Genomic DNA, 13,552 nt, shown 5'->3' on the forward strand with positions numbered 1-13,552 from the left:
TAGCATAATGGACAAATTACAGGCTTGGAAAGAGACTTCTTGGGTGAAAAACCGGACTCAGCCACTAACTAGCTAGGTGAGTTCAATTAAATTAGTTAACTCTTAGCATCTCAGTTATCTTATCTGAAAAATGGGACCAATCCCAGTACCTGCCTGCTAGGGATGAAGTGAGGGTTGAGGAGATTATGCAAGTGAAGTGCCTAGCACAGTGCCAGATCCTTGCCCTGACTCTAGTATTTCAGCAGCATTGCTTTTGATGAACTTTAATGAGTCACTAATAAAATACTTAATCTGGAATATTTTTATAATACAAATAACAAGCTAGTGGTCTTCTCATTACAGGAACAATTATATCACATCTAAAACTCACCTGTATCAATCGTTATCAATAGTCAAAGCTTAGACACCTGTATTGTGATGCTCATGTCTGAATTCATTGTTTGGCTAAAAATTTTACATGTGAACATTTTCACATTGTGATTTTTTTTATTTGTTTGTTTTTAATCCTGTGGCTAAAGTAACAAATCTAAGTGTTGATTAATCCATAATAAACTCAGTAAAACAGTATACCAGTTTTTAAGCCACAGTATAAAATTGAAAAAGAACTTGAGTAAATGTAAATAAATGTATTGGGTTTATATTCCAAGGAAATACAAGACACATATGATTTGATGGGCTATTTCTCTTTCCTTGTAAGGATAAAAACTATAAGAAAATTAACAAATATGTTTGATATGTTGCTCTTTTTCCCCCACAGCTCTTGTAGTGCGATTCCTGACCAAGCGGTTCATCTGGGAATACGATCCCACCCTCGGTAGGTCAAGTTTTCTTTCCTCCTACTCTCCAATCAAAGCTTATGACCCTAAAGAGAGAATGGCATTTTATGTTGCAACATTTTTAAGCACCTTGCAGATGTCTTAGAAGTGCTTTATTGAATCATGCGGAGTCTTCCTCTAAGAAGCTAGATGCGTGTTGCATGCTGTTTGTGCTTCAATTTTAATGCAGGATTTTAAGGCTCAGAGGAAAAAATCAGGTCAAATCAGAGACAAGAAGGAAGTAGGTACAAATGATGCTCTTTCATTAGGAAACATGGCATCGTTCCAATGGCAGACAGAGGATACAGTGGGCATGGCTACTTTGATGTGGGATAGAATTGCATGTTAAGGAGACTGTAGCAGTAAATTAAAGCTTATGAATACTGACTTGGGGAAAATGTATAAATAAATTGTGTTCCTTCCTCTCTCAACCCCAATGAAACTGCTTTGAGCCTATTTAAAAAATACAAAAGAAGAAGCAAAAATTGACATATGTATCTTGAAAATAGCAATAATGTCGATGCTTTAAGTATTTATCACATGTATTTTTCAAATCATAGTATTTATTAGAAATATATTTAGTTATCTTATAAATAATGCTAAAAATCCAGAGGCTCTAAGTTAAGCTTCAGATTTTACTCTGAATGAAGCCTTTGAGTTTTTGTTTGTCATCCCTAGTTGGTTTCCCAAAGGGCACCAACACAGGAAGAGGGAAAGGCATACAGTATTTCACTCCCAGGCCCGTGTCCCAGGCTGAGCTGGCCCGGCTCAGATGGTGAAATGGGCAGAGAGGATTCCTGGGTGTTTTTGTTCTGGGGCTGTTTCTGTTGCTGTCGCTGTTGTTGCAGTTGTCACCTATGTTCAGTTTAAAAGGGAACTTTTTCCCCCCCTGTGCCTCCTTTCATTGCTTTACTCATCCATTCACAAATGTTTGTTAAAGGCTCCTATGTGTCAGATTATTCTAGGTGCTGAGGATAAATCAATAGGCAGAAAGAGAGAGCTTTGGCTCTTTTGAGCTCATTGACTAGTAAAGAAGAAGAGTCAGCCCTAACTGGTTTGGCTCAGTGGATAGAGCGTCGGCCTGTGGACCGAAAGGTCCCAGGTTTGATTCTGGTCAAGGGCATGTAGCTTGGTTGCCGGCACATCCCGGTAGGAGGTGTGCGGGAGGCAGCCGATTGATGTTTCTAACTCTCTATCCCTCTCCCTTCCTCTCTGTAAAAAACCAATAAAGTATATTTTAAAAAAAGGAAGAAGAGTCAATAGCCAACTAAATGTGTCAATTGCGATAAGTACTCTGAAGGAAAATTGAACAGGTAAGGGGATAGAATGATTTTATTGTTTATTTTATTTTAATGTTTTAATTTATCTGGAACTTACTTTAGTGAGAAGTATAAGCTGAAAGCCTAACAATTTTTTAAAATAGTTTATCAATTATTACCCTATTATTTATGAAATACTCCACCTTTCCCCTCTACTTCTAATGCTGCTTTTTATGCAATCAGTTGTCTTTGGAATCTCTTATGTAAAGTTACATAGGATTAGCATATAAGCTACACATCCTTCCATATACTTTATCTTTAGATTACTTATAATACTAATACAGTTGTTAACACTGTATTGTTTAGGGAATAATGACAAGAAAAATATTGGTATATGTTCAGTACAGACCCGACTACATAGTACATGTTAGCAACATATAACCTTTTATTTTCAAGTATTTCTGATGCACAGTTGGTTGAACCCAGGTATACTGGATCATTTGCAGGTATAATGGGTCATTTACACCAGGAACTAGTTCTAAATTTGCTTTTCACATCCTACAAAAGTACCACACTCTTGATGATTATGTGCTCTTTAGAACACAATACCCAAGTAGAGAAAGTCTTCCTTCTTTTCTGTTTTACAAAATTATCTTGGCTGCTATTTCCAGTTTATTTTTCCAGGTCAATTTTTAAAACTCTGTCAAAATATGACATAATTTTTATTGGAAGGGCATCAAAACTATAAATTACTTTGAGAAGATTAACATCTTTATGATAGTCAATTTTTTAACCTAAGAGATCTTTACTTCTCTGTTTTTCCTTTTAGGTAAATTGTTTTTCACCATCAATAATTTTAATACATTTTTAATATAGCCATAACCTAATTTTAAAATGATGTAGTTGGATTTAAAAATGCATTTGGTTTTTTTAAAAAAAACATTCATTTCTGTTGTTTGTTCCACCTAAATACTTACTCTCTTCTTAATTTTTATTACTTATATAAGCTTTACAAAGTTCCCGAGACTCTTAATGATTTATGGAAGTTCAGTAGAAAAATACTAATTTCATTTAGTTATACCAGTACATCTCAACAAAAGATGAAGCTTATAAAAATGATCTCATAAGAATTTTGAACTCTCTCTGAATATGTTCCAGTCATTACTCTTGTTAATACCTTAGGTGAACCAATTTTACTTTTGTTTTTGTTTCATTAATTCTGAGAAACAATTGTTGTAGACAGAATTCTGCCTGCATCAGTTATCTGTGGTGCAGGCTTCCTCACTAGAATAATGAAACTGTTTCGAGTGACCTTGTACGGTGCTGCTCTGAAAGGGTTGCAGCTGCTAAGCAACAAGAGCGTTGATCAGACGTCAGGAATAGCTGCTGTATGACTCACTCCCAGGTGAGGCCTTCATGGACTCATGCTGGAAAGTGGTGTGTGTCTGTGTGTGCGCACGTGTGAGAAGTCACGAATGTTCTAGCCTAGAGGAGTTCCATTTGATCCAAGAGCTGTCAGCATTTCCGGAACTAAACTTCATACTGTCATAGAGTTTTTCAAATCCACCACCAATAGAGAAGGCTACATTAAAAAGCAAAGGCGGGTACTTGAATTATCAGGGGGATCACTTTGTAAATTAAATAAGTGTCTAACCACTATGCTGTACACCTGAAACTAATATAAAATAAAATTGAATAGCAACTGTAATTGGATAATAAAAATTTAAAGAGCAAAGTAGGGTAATTGCAAAAAAAAAATAGTCTTAAATTCTGAATTCAGTGCCTTCCTTAAAAACATGGAGCAGTTTTTTTTCAATCTGTAACAGAATTATTGTTTCATGAGAAGCTGAAGGGCATAAATACCATTCAACATACTAATAAAAAATGGGCCCTAACCTGTTTGGCTCAGTGGATAGAGCGTCGGCCTGTGGACTCAAGGGTCCCAGGTTCAATTCCAGTCAAGGGCATGTACCTTGGTTGCGGGCACATCCCCAGTAGGGAGTGTGCAAGAGACAGCTAATTGATGTTTCTAACTCTCTATCCCTCTTCCTTCCTCTCTGTAAAAAATCAATAAAATATATTTTTAAAAAATGGAATATTTACTACTCTGAAATAATTCTATGAAGGAAATGTTTGCTACTATAATAGCAAGTGATTCCCAACTTTTTAGATGTCAGGATGCAATGTTTTTGTTTTGGCGTTTGTTTGTTTGTTTGTGGGGTTTTTTAAAATATTTTCACTGTTGAGAGTACTGCAGATGCCCCCCCCCCTTCTTTTTTCCCTTTCCCCCCACCACCTGATTCCCACCCTGCCCCAGGCCTTCACCACCCTATTGTCTGTGTCCATGAGCTATACATATATGCATATAAGTTCTTTGGTTAATCTCTTCCTTCCTCTCCCTCCTGTTTGTTTTTTAATGGAGAGGGAACATTGTAGGAATTATGATTAGGGGTGTAAGCAAGGGGCAGAGGGTAAGGAAGAACTAAATTTGTTCCCTTAATAGACACTTGCATTCCATAAAAAAAGAAGAAATATTTTTAGCATTCAGGAGTTTTGGAGGATATAATAATCTAAGAAAAATATTCAATCATTTATTTACATTGAACAATTATATATTCCCCTAAATTTTTCTCATTGTATTGTGGGTCAGTGAAATCTTTGTCAGAGGCCAGAGCTGGTCAAGCACAACATTTGAAAATCACCACTGCAGCCTGTGAGATTTAGAAATTAGACCACCTAATCAGGAAAACTTCTTGATGGTGGTAGCAGCAATGTTCTGGTTGCAAAACAATAGGATCCATGTTCTGAATAGATCCCAGGAGAGAATTGAATTTCAAAGAGTCAGATTACCTTCAGATAATACTGAACATGTCAGAGAACACAGACAAAAGTTTAGATCATGTGCAATTATGTGTGTGTGTGTGTGTGTGTGTGTGTGTGTGTGTGTGGTGTGGTGTGTTGGGGGCATTAAGAGAGATTGCCTTTTGGCACTGACCACTACTTCTGTCCCATAGAGGCTCCCAGCTCTGTGTTTGAATAGATCATGGTGTCTATCTGGTTAGTAAAGACTCAGACAAGAATGAGGGTAGGAATTGGGAGACATACTGAACTCAGTGATGATATTATTTTGTGGTTGGTTCTTCCTGCCTGCATTTCTGCTTAGAAAGGCTCATACAAAGAGAGGGACACACCTAGAACAAGTCTCTCCACCGAAGATTAAAGCAGAAGTACTTAACCAACTCAAAGAACTATTCAATAGTTCTTTAATACTGGCACAGAAAGGAACTTTGAGATCAGCATTGGACAAATAAGAATAAGTGTCCAACCAAGTAAATTTATCCACAATTATGTGACTAGTTTGTGGTTAGACCAGCAATAGAACTCAAGTCAGTACAATTTCAACTCTAGCACAAATCAATGTTACTAACTGCTGTTGTTACTGTATTGGCCAATTGTCCATATTAATATGTTAAAATTTACTACAAAAGCTAAATTAGTGAAAGGATCAACCATACAAGACCTCTTTGAGCATCAGTTTCTCTTAGAGTATACAAAATATACTTCTATTTATAAAAATATACTTCTATTTACTGAATGTACACTTTAAGCCATGTATCTCTCATATACAGTGCAATCCGGACATAATTTTTAATATGCCTAATTCCATATTTGTACTAATATTGGTTTTACAAGTATACAACATTTTGGTTCATTTAGAAATATCTCTTAGATAATCATCCCCCTACACTGCATAAAAAGGACTGAAAATGTCATTTTCTGTCAGTATGAGAAAAATGAAAAGTATTTCTACCCTTCAAACACATACACATTTCCTTTAATATTCTAAAATGAATAGTGGAGCCCAGCTGGTGTGTCTCAGTGTCTGAGCGTTGACCCATGCACCAGGAGGTCACGGTTGGATTCCTGGTCAGGGCACATGCCCAGGGTTATGGGCTCAATTCCCATAGGGGGCGTGAGGAGGCAGCTGATCAATGTTTCTCTCTCATTGGTGTTTCTAACTCTCCCCTCTAAAATCAATAAAAATGTTTTAATAAAATAAATAGCAGAGATTCGTTTCAAAAAGTACCTAATACATTTTTTTTTTTAGAATTATCTTTAGAAAAACTAGCACAGCCTTTTGCCTCTCTGGGCGGCACTTCCACTATTTTACTTGTAGTCAGGGATCCCCAAGGAGAGAAGAGACTCAACGGAAAAAAATGCTCAAAATGGCATGAAACCAGCACTCGGCTTAGATGAAATGACTGCTGCCACCCGCGGCTACGTCGTCGGTGGCAGACATTCCCTCATTTCCTGCATTTCATCGTTTTCGTTTCGGTTCACTAACAGCCACAGAATCACGCAACTTCATACAGTTTCCATTATGTTCTGTTCCCCCCACTGCGGTCTTCTGTGGTTGAAATTCATATCCTATTTATCATGGAAGCAGCAGAGAAAAATGTCCCTGTCTGTCAGACTTTTGGTGCAAAGAGATGGAAGAGAGCCCAGACTCCGTTTTCCAGTCTCCCGGGCTGGGCTGATGCCAGCCCCTTAAAGAGGGGAGGCAGCAGGGAGGAGACACAGGGCGTGGACCCCAGCTCCAGAGCTGCTCTCTTGGGCCTCTCGGCCCCAAGCTGGGACCCTGGGGATGAAGAAGGAAATGAATGAGAGGACACTTAGCAATGAGTCATTGTAAATGGTATTTTAGGGCATTAAGTCACGCAAAACAACAATCTCCCCTTTAACTTAAAAGAGTAAGGGGGTGGAATGGCCTAGAATTGAGAATCGGACTTACCACCTATGGATTGCATATTCTAGGAGAATGAGAACAATATTTCTTAAAATATAAAGATGAGAGTACAATCTCATCTTTAAATTTTAATTCTCAGAAAAGACATCATGTGCCGTGCCCAGGACAGTAATCATTGTCCAGGGCTGGTGGCAGTTATGCTACTGGGTTAAGTCTCCTTCTTGTAGTTTGTATTTTGAGTAGATTTACAGCAAAATAACGTAAAACCGTGGCCAAAAAAGAACTATAAAATATTTGATAAGATGAAGAAGTGAAAGTCAGGAACATGAGGTAAATAGGGGGGAAAAACTAAAAGCACTGGCTTACCGGCTACCCTGATGGGAAAGAAACTTCTAGGTTTATTTGGTTTGCTGATTGGTTAGTGATTTGAGTAGGTTAGATGCAAATAATTGAGCTAATTAAATTAATACTTAAGTTAGTCACTCTGTTCTGGTCCTTGTACCCTGTCAGATAGGTGTGAGGCCTTTATTTCATTTAACTTTTCCCACGTCCCCTATTCTGACACCATTGCCCTCCTCTTTCCACGGGTATATAATCCAACATGGTTAAAACTTAGCATAGTGGTTAAAAGCTGAAATTTCCAAAGCCAGTCTTCCTGGGTTCCGATCCACTTACCTCTTGCCACTGTGTGACCTGTAGCAAGTCATTTAGTGCTGCTGTGCCTAAATGTTTCCTCATGTAAAATGGAGCTAATGGTAACACATACTTCATGAGATACTTACGAGAATTAAGTGAGTTAATATGAGTAAAGCATTTAGAACAATTCTTGTTCAAATGGTAAGCAGTATGTGCAAGCTAATATATATATATATATATATATATATATATATATATATATAGTTTTGAAAAATGTATTTTTGTATATGCATACATTTTAAATTTATGTAGATTTTTATCTTGCTCTAGATCTACCTATAGAGGTAATCATGTGATTTTTCCCCCTTTAGTCCCTTAATGTGTTAAATTGCATCGATAGATTTTAAACAGTCTTTTCAGTCCTGAAATAAACTCTACCTGATCATGACGTACTTTTCTTATTACAACTGTTGGATTCAATTGAATAATATTTGATTTAGGATTTTTTTTTAATCTATGAGCCTACAATTTCTTTTTTTCTCTTATTTCTCTTGTAATACTTCTTATGAGAATCAACATAATGCCCCATAAAAGGAATTGGGTAGCTGACCCTTTTATATTTTCTAGAACAATGTGTTTAATGTTTAATGGAAATCTCCTGTAAAGCCAATTGTATGCAATTGTTTTTTTATGATTAGGAGAAATCTACAATTAGCATTTAAGTGTAGTTACTGGCTATAATTAGTTAACTATTCTATTCCTCATTGTTCTAATCTATGCATTGTCTTCTCCCAGAATTTATTAGGGTTTGAAATCAGTTGTTATACAGTTCCTAATATTATTTTATTTCATCAAACTATGTAGCTATTTCCTCTTTTTGTGTTAAATTTTGTATGATTGCACCCTCTCTCTTAATTTACTTGATAGCATTGCCAGATTTTTACCTCCCTGCTTACCTCTTTTTTTAAAAAAAATTTTTCAAGCACCGTGCTTTGGTTTTTGCTATCTTTATCTAATGTTTTTTCCCACTGTTTTCTCTTTTGCTTCTTTTCTCATATCTTCTTGGATTTTCATATAGAGCAGCACTAATTGGTATTTATTTTAACCTCTGGTTTCCATTTCATGTGCAAAGGGGCACATTCAGAGCCACCAAAAACTCTTACACCTGCTAACTTCTCACCCCAATAGAGCTTGGGGACCATTCTCTCAGGGGTGGGGAACCTTTTTCTGACAAGGGCCATTTGGATATTTATAACATCATTTGTGTGCCATACAAAATTATCAACTTAAAAATTAGCCTGCTGTATTTGGTCAAACATTTAATTAACTCACCCCTAATGCCTTGGCAGGGCCAGAGCAAATGATTTGTCGGGCCTTATACAGCCCGCAGGCTGGCTGTTCCCCACCCCTGCCTGGTGCTGAGCTGCCATTGTTTTTCTACCCTGAAGAGGCAACAAGAGCAAAAGAACTCTGCTTTGTTCCATCTCCCCTCCATACTGCCTAGCCCTCCTCAACTTTTCTCACCAATTCCCCAAACATCAGGGCCCATTCACCTTCTACTGCCACAAGGGTTTCTCAAAGTTTTACATGATCATTTTTACATGGATAACCATCACCTTCTTCTAATGCCTATTACATTTCTAGGGTTGAGGTCTAGAAAGAAATTGGAAGCTCCTGCTTCTATGTCATCTTGTCTGGAACAGTAACAAACAGTGAGTTCCAAAAACTGGATTTTTTAGTATCAAGGTAGAATGCATTCTGTAGGAATAACTTTCTCATTTTAGGATGTGGAGGCCTCATTGTAGAAGGAAGAGAGCATCAGGAAGCTGGCCTCATAGGAGATTAAAATGAGCAAGAAGCAAAGAGACTCTCATGTGCCATATCCTGAAAGTCTGTTACTTGTTACTTCCGGGAACTCTAAGGATATGAAGATGGCACATTCTTGCAGTCATTCTTTCCTTCATGCTGTGCACATTCCCTTATACCACAAAACAGGCATACTCCTGTAACAAATTTGTAATTTTAAGGATCAAATCAAACCGTGATCTTATTTAACTTTTTTCTTTTTCTTTTTTCTCATTCCCTCAGAATCAACCTACCGACACCAAGCAACCATCGATGATGAAGTTGTCACCATGGAGATACTAGATACTGCTGGTCAGGTGAATAAGCAGTTCAGCTAAAATATTTTTTGGTTCAAATGAGATGTGCATAATATGAACAAAAGATACTTTCCTATAATTAACCAGTTATTCATAAAGACATTTTAATTTAATTATCTAAGTAATTCTATATCAATGTATTTGCAACAGCCTGTGTATGCATCCTTATGTAAATTACTCAGTAATTCAAGGGGTTTGGAAAATACCGTAACATTCACATTGCCCACCCATATTTTGAGGGGCAAATTGCAAGATAGTAATAGATTTTCATGCTTAAAAGTGTTTTGAAATGTTCTGATAAAGTTAAACAGGAATCTTTCTTTACAGAAGTTCTCAGAGCACTTATTATGCTTATGTGTAAACTAACTCATTAAGAACTTTAGTATATATTATATTCTAAATTTATATGACCTCAGAATCTTTTTTCAGAATCTTTTATCTTAGGAATCTCTCCTTTTATATTCTTTCTAGACCTCACCACACCCTATTGAAAATATGAGCCATATCATTAAACAATAACAATTTATTTAATATAAATTTGCTCTGAGGTCAGTCAGTTCTGAGATTACCAACGGGTTCATACATGGTTTAGTTCCCAAAGATAGGAATGATCACTAGGAATGAGAATTAGGAAGCTGAAGGATTTCATGGTGCTTATCAGTGACCTATGACCCCAAGAAGACTGGCATTAACGTATTTAATCCAAGAAATGTTCTTGCAAGTAACTATATACTTTTATTTCTCATCACCATCTGTTTCCTATACATGTTCTCACCTTCTACCCAGAACTGATTCTAGAAAGAAGCAGCAGGGAAGTACATGCCTGCAGAAGTCACTGAGCCCATGAAGGCAATGCATTTTCAAATCACACATGCTGCCTTCCTAGGAAGGAGTGATCACACCCTTTGAAAGATACTTTACTATAATTAACCAGTGATTCATAAAGACATTTTAATTTAATTATCTAAGTATTTATCTATCGATGTATTTGCAACAGCCTGTGTATGCATCTTTATGTAAATTACTCAGTACTTCCAGGGGTTTGGAAAATACCATAACATTCACATTGCCCACCCATATTTTGAAGGGCAAATTGCAAGATATTAATAGATTTTCATGCTTAAAAGTGTTTTGAAATGCTCTGATAAAGTTAAACAGGAATCTTTCTTTACAGAAGTTCTCAGAGCATTCGTTTTCAAACACCCTTTGAAAATCACTTCAAATGAGTTTCTATCATTTTTGGTACTATATAAGTTTTGGGAGAATTGAAATAGGAGAGAAAAAAAGCCAAAAGCCCCAGACTCTGAGTTTGACTCTCTATATGATTATTCATTTTTTCTGCCCTTGGTGGCTAATTATCCATAATCTGAAGAATATAGAGATAAAACAAATAAACAACAAAAAATCAAAACTATTTCACTAAACTGTGCCTCTAATTCTGATCTCTAAGGGGTGAGGTAAGGTCTACTTTGTTACCTGTTTGCTAATTCCTTAATTGTGATGAAGTCCCAGAGGCAGTGTGCTTAACTAAGATGGTACTTTCTTTATAGTTCTTGTGATTAAAGATTTAATGATGTAGTAAGAAAAATTAAAAGCAGAAAGTTAAGGACTAAGCAGACAGAGAAGTTCTAGTTTCCTAAAATACCTTGCTATGAGTAAGGAATGCTTTTATTCTCAACCAATTTGAGAGGGTAACCTTGTCAAGAACTTTTAATGACACTGACTAGAAAGAATAGTCATTAAGGGATCACTCTTAACATCAACAGCATCTCTACACGGGGATTACTTCCAGGTCTCCTGACTGCTGTGTTTTCTTGCCATCAGGAAGACACCATTCAAAGGGAAGGACACATGCGATGGGGGGAAGGCTTTGTGCTGGTCTATGACATCACTGACCGAGGAAGTTTTGAGGAAATGCTGCCCCTGAAGAACATTCTGGATGAGATCAAGAAGCCCAAGAATGTGACTCTCATCTTGGTTGGAAACAAAGCTGACTTGGACCACTCCAGGCAGGTCAGTACTGAAGAAGGAGAGAAGCTGGCCACGGAATTGGCATGTGCTTTCTATGAGTGTTCTGCCTGCACTGGAGAAGGGAACATCACGGAGATATTCTATGAGCTGTGTCGAGAAGTGCGTCGCCGGAGGATGGTGCAGGGCAAGACAAGGCGACGCAGCTCCACCACACACGTCAAGCAAGCCATTAACAAGATGCTCACCAAAATCAGTAGCTAGGCAGCTCGTTCTCGCGAAGGCTCTGCGGAGGTGGGTCGGGTCATTGGAAACACTTTCTTGTCCTTTTCCCTTTTTTATCCCCCCAAATAAAAGAAAATAGTCCAGCCCTCACTCTAACTCTGGGAACTATCTGAGCTTCCCCTTGTTCCCAGCCTCCTATATGTTGAGAAGTTATAGAGTGTTTTATGCAATTTCAGTGCTGACAATTACTCCCTTCCCTGCTTGAATAAGGTACACTTTCTTGCAATTTGGACATGTAATCACTAGAGATTCTGAAATGGCTGGGTTCATGTTAAGCTATTTTTAGGCATCATCACTTTGCTTCAGTAGGTTGAAATCTTTTCAAAGGCATTTTTAAATTCCTTTTCTCATCAAAGTCTACAAATGATCACCTTAGAAGTTCAAGACAATAGGATATACAGTAAAGACGCAAGAAGAGTAGCTGAAAGATTGGAGCATGGAATGGTGTCCTGGTTCCTATTTGAAGCAAGGATTTTCTGAATTATGTTATATTATCTTGTTTTTCTTGAACCTTTATTTTGTTCTTAAATTCAAACATGTTCTCCCAAGGTTTTCTATTATGTAATAGAGAATTCCATTTCAATTGGTTCTCTCAATGATCTATTTATTGATCATTGCACTCTAATTCTTCTTCTGTAACTCCAACAAGAGTTCATTATAACAGAGGCAGCAGGACCCCTCTGCTCAGATCCTGCTATGCACTTTCTCACCAAGCCTGGGGTGAAGTAAAGACACTAGGAATATTTTCACCAAACCCTAACTTTATTGAATGCTAACAGAACGTTTAGAATTAGAGATATCTGATTCATGTGTCCAAAACCAGAAAAATTAAGAATAAAGCTGAAATACCCTTGTGTTGGGGAGCCAAGCTCTGTGCCAGACACAGTAAGAAAAATTGGCCTGTGATGCATTATGTTGGTTACATGACTTCTTCTAATTCAGGTTGGGACAAAAGTAGGTTTACAGCTGTTCATGTGGAAAATAATTAATAAACAATAATACCAGAGTAATCTGTGTTTTGTGTACTCACAACTATAAACTTACTTTTGCCCCAGCCTGTATTTTGGATAAATTAATTCATGTAGGAAAATTCAGAAAAGAGTGGCTGATTAAAGTTCACTATACCCAAATAAATGTGTATAAAACAGGTTCTTTTATTGTGAAAATGCACAGTCTATAACTGATAGAGCCTTATGATTCTTTTTTTCCTTATTTTGCCCCCATATATCAAGACTTGGGCACTTTATTTTAGAAGAAAATATGTATCTTTTACATATGTGTGTATTTATAAATGCATAGATATATGTATAAAAATGTGTAAGAATTGGAGGCTTCAATTCACCAAATGCATTTGGACAACTTGGTGTAACTATTTTGTGTGAATATAATAAAAAAAAACAATTTTCACATTCTCTCACATTAGAACAGTCTTTCTTGTGATAACATGAAATGTTTGTAAATTTTAATAGACACTTGAGGGGACATTCAAATCGTAGAGTTGCTGAATCAGTGAATGTGATATAAAAAGCTTCAGTTCTCAATAATAGATATGATTTTTTTAAATGCTCAGGTGCATATTTCATCAAATCCTCACAATAATCTTATGCAAGAGATGGTACTATGATTACAATTGCAAGGAAGAAGATATTGAACCACAAGTTTGCATATTTAGAGGGTAGA

At 36.8% G+C, this 13,552-nt stretch overlaps 1 protein-coding gene across 1 annotated transcript in view; it reads left to right on the plus strand.

Annotated features, from left to right (window-relative positions):
- RERG (RAS like estrogen regulated growth inhibitor) overlaps positions 1 to 13,279 on the plus strand; it is a 103,378-nt gene extending 90,099 nt beyond the window's left edge. The window contains exons 3-5 of the mRNA XM_081084607.1: positions 758 to 814; positions 9,546 to 9,619; positions 11,444 to 13,279. Of these exons, the coding sequence (XP_080940733.1) occupies positions 758 to 814; positions 9,546 to 9,619; positions 11,444 to 11,851 (539 nt within the window). The 3' untranslated portion in view covers positions 11,852 to 13,279. The remainder of the gene's footprint in view (positions 1 to 757; positions 815 to 9,545; positions 9,620 to 11,443) is intronic.
- The last annotated feature ends 273 nt before the right edge of the window (positions 13,280 to 13,552 follow it).

Source organism: Myotis nattereri (assembly GCF_964212035.1).
Source record: "Myotis nattereri genome assembly, chromosome: 2".
Lineage (NCBI taxonomy): Eukaryota > Metazoa > Chordata > Mammalia > Chiroptera > Vespertilionidae > Myotis > Myotis nattereri.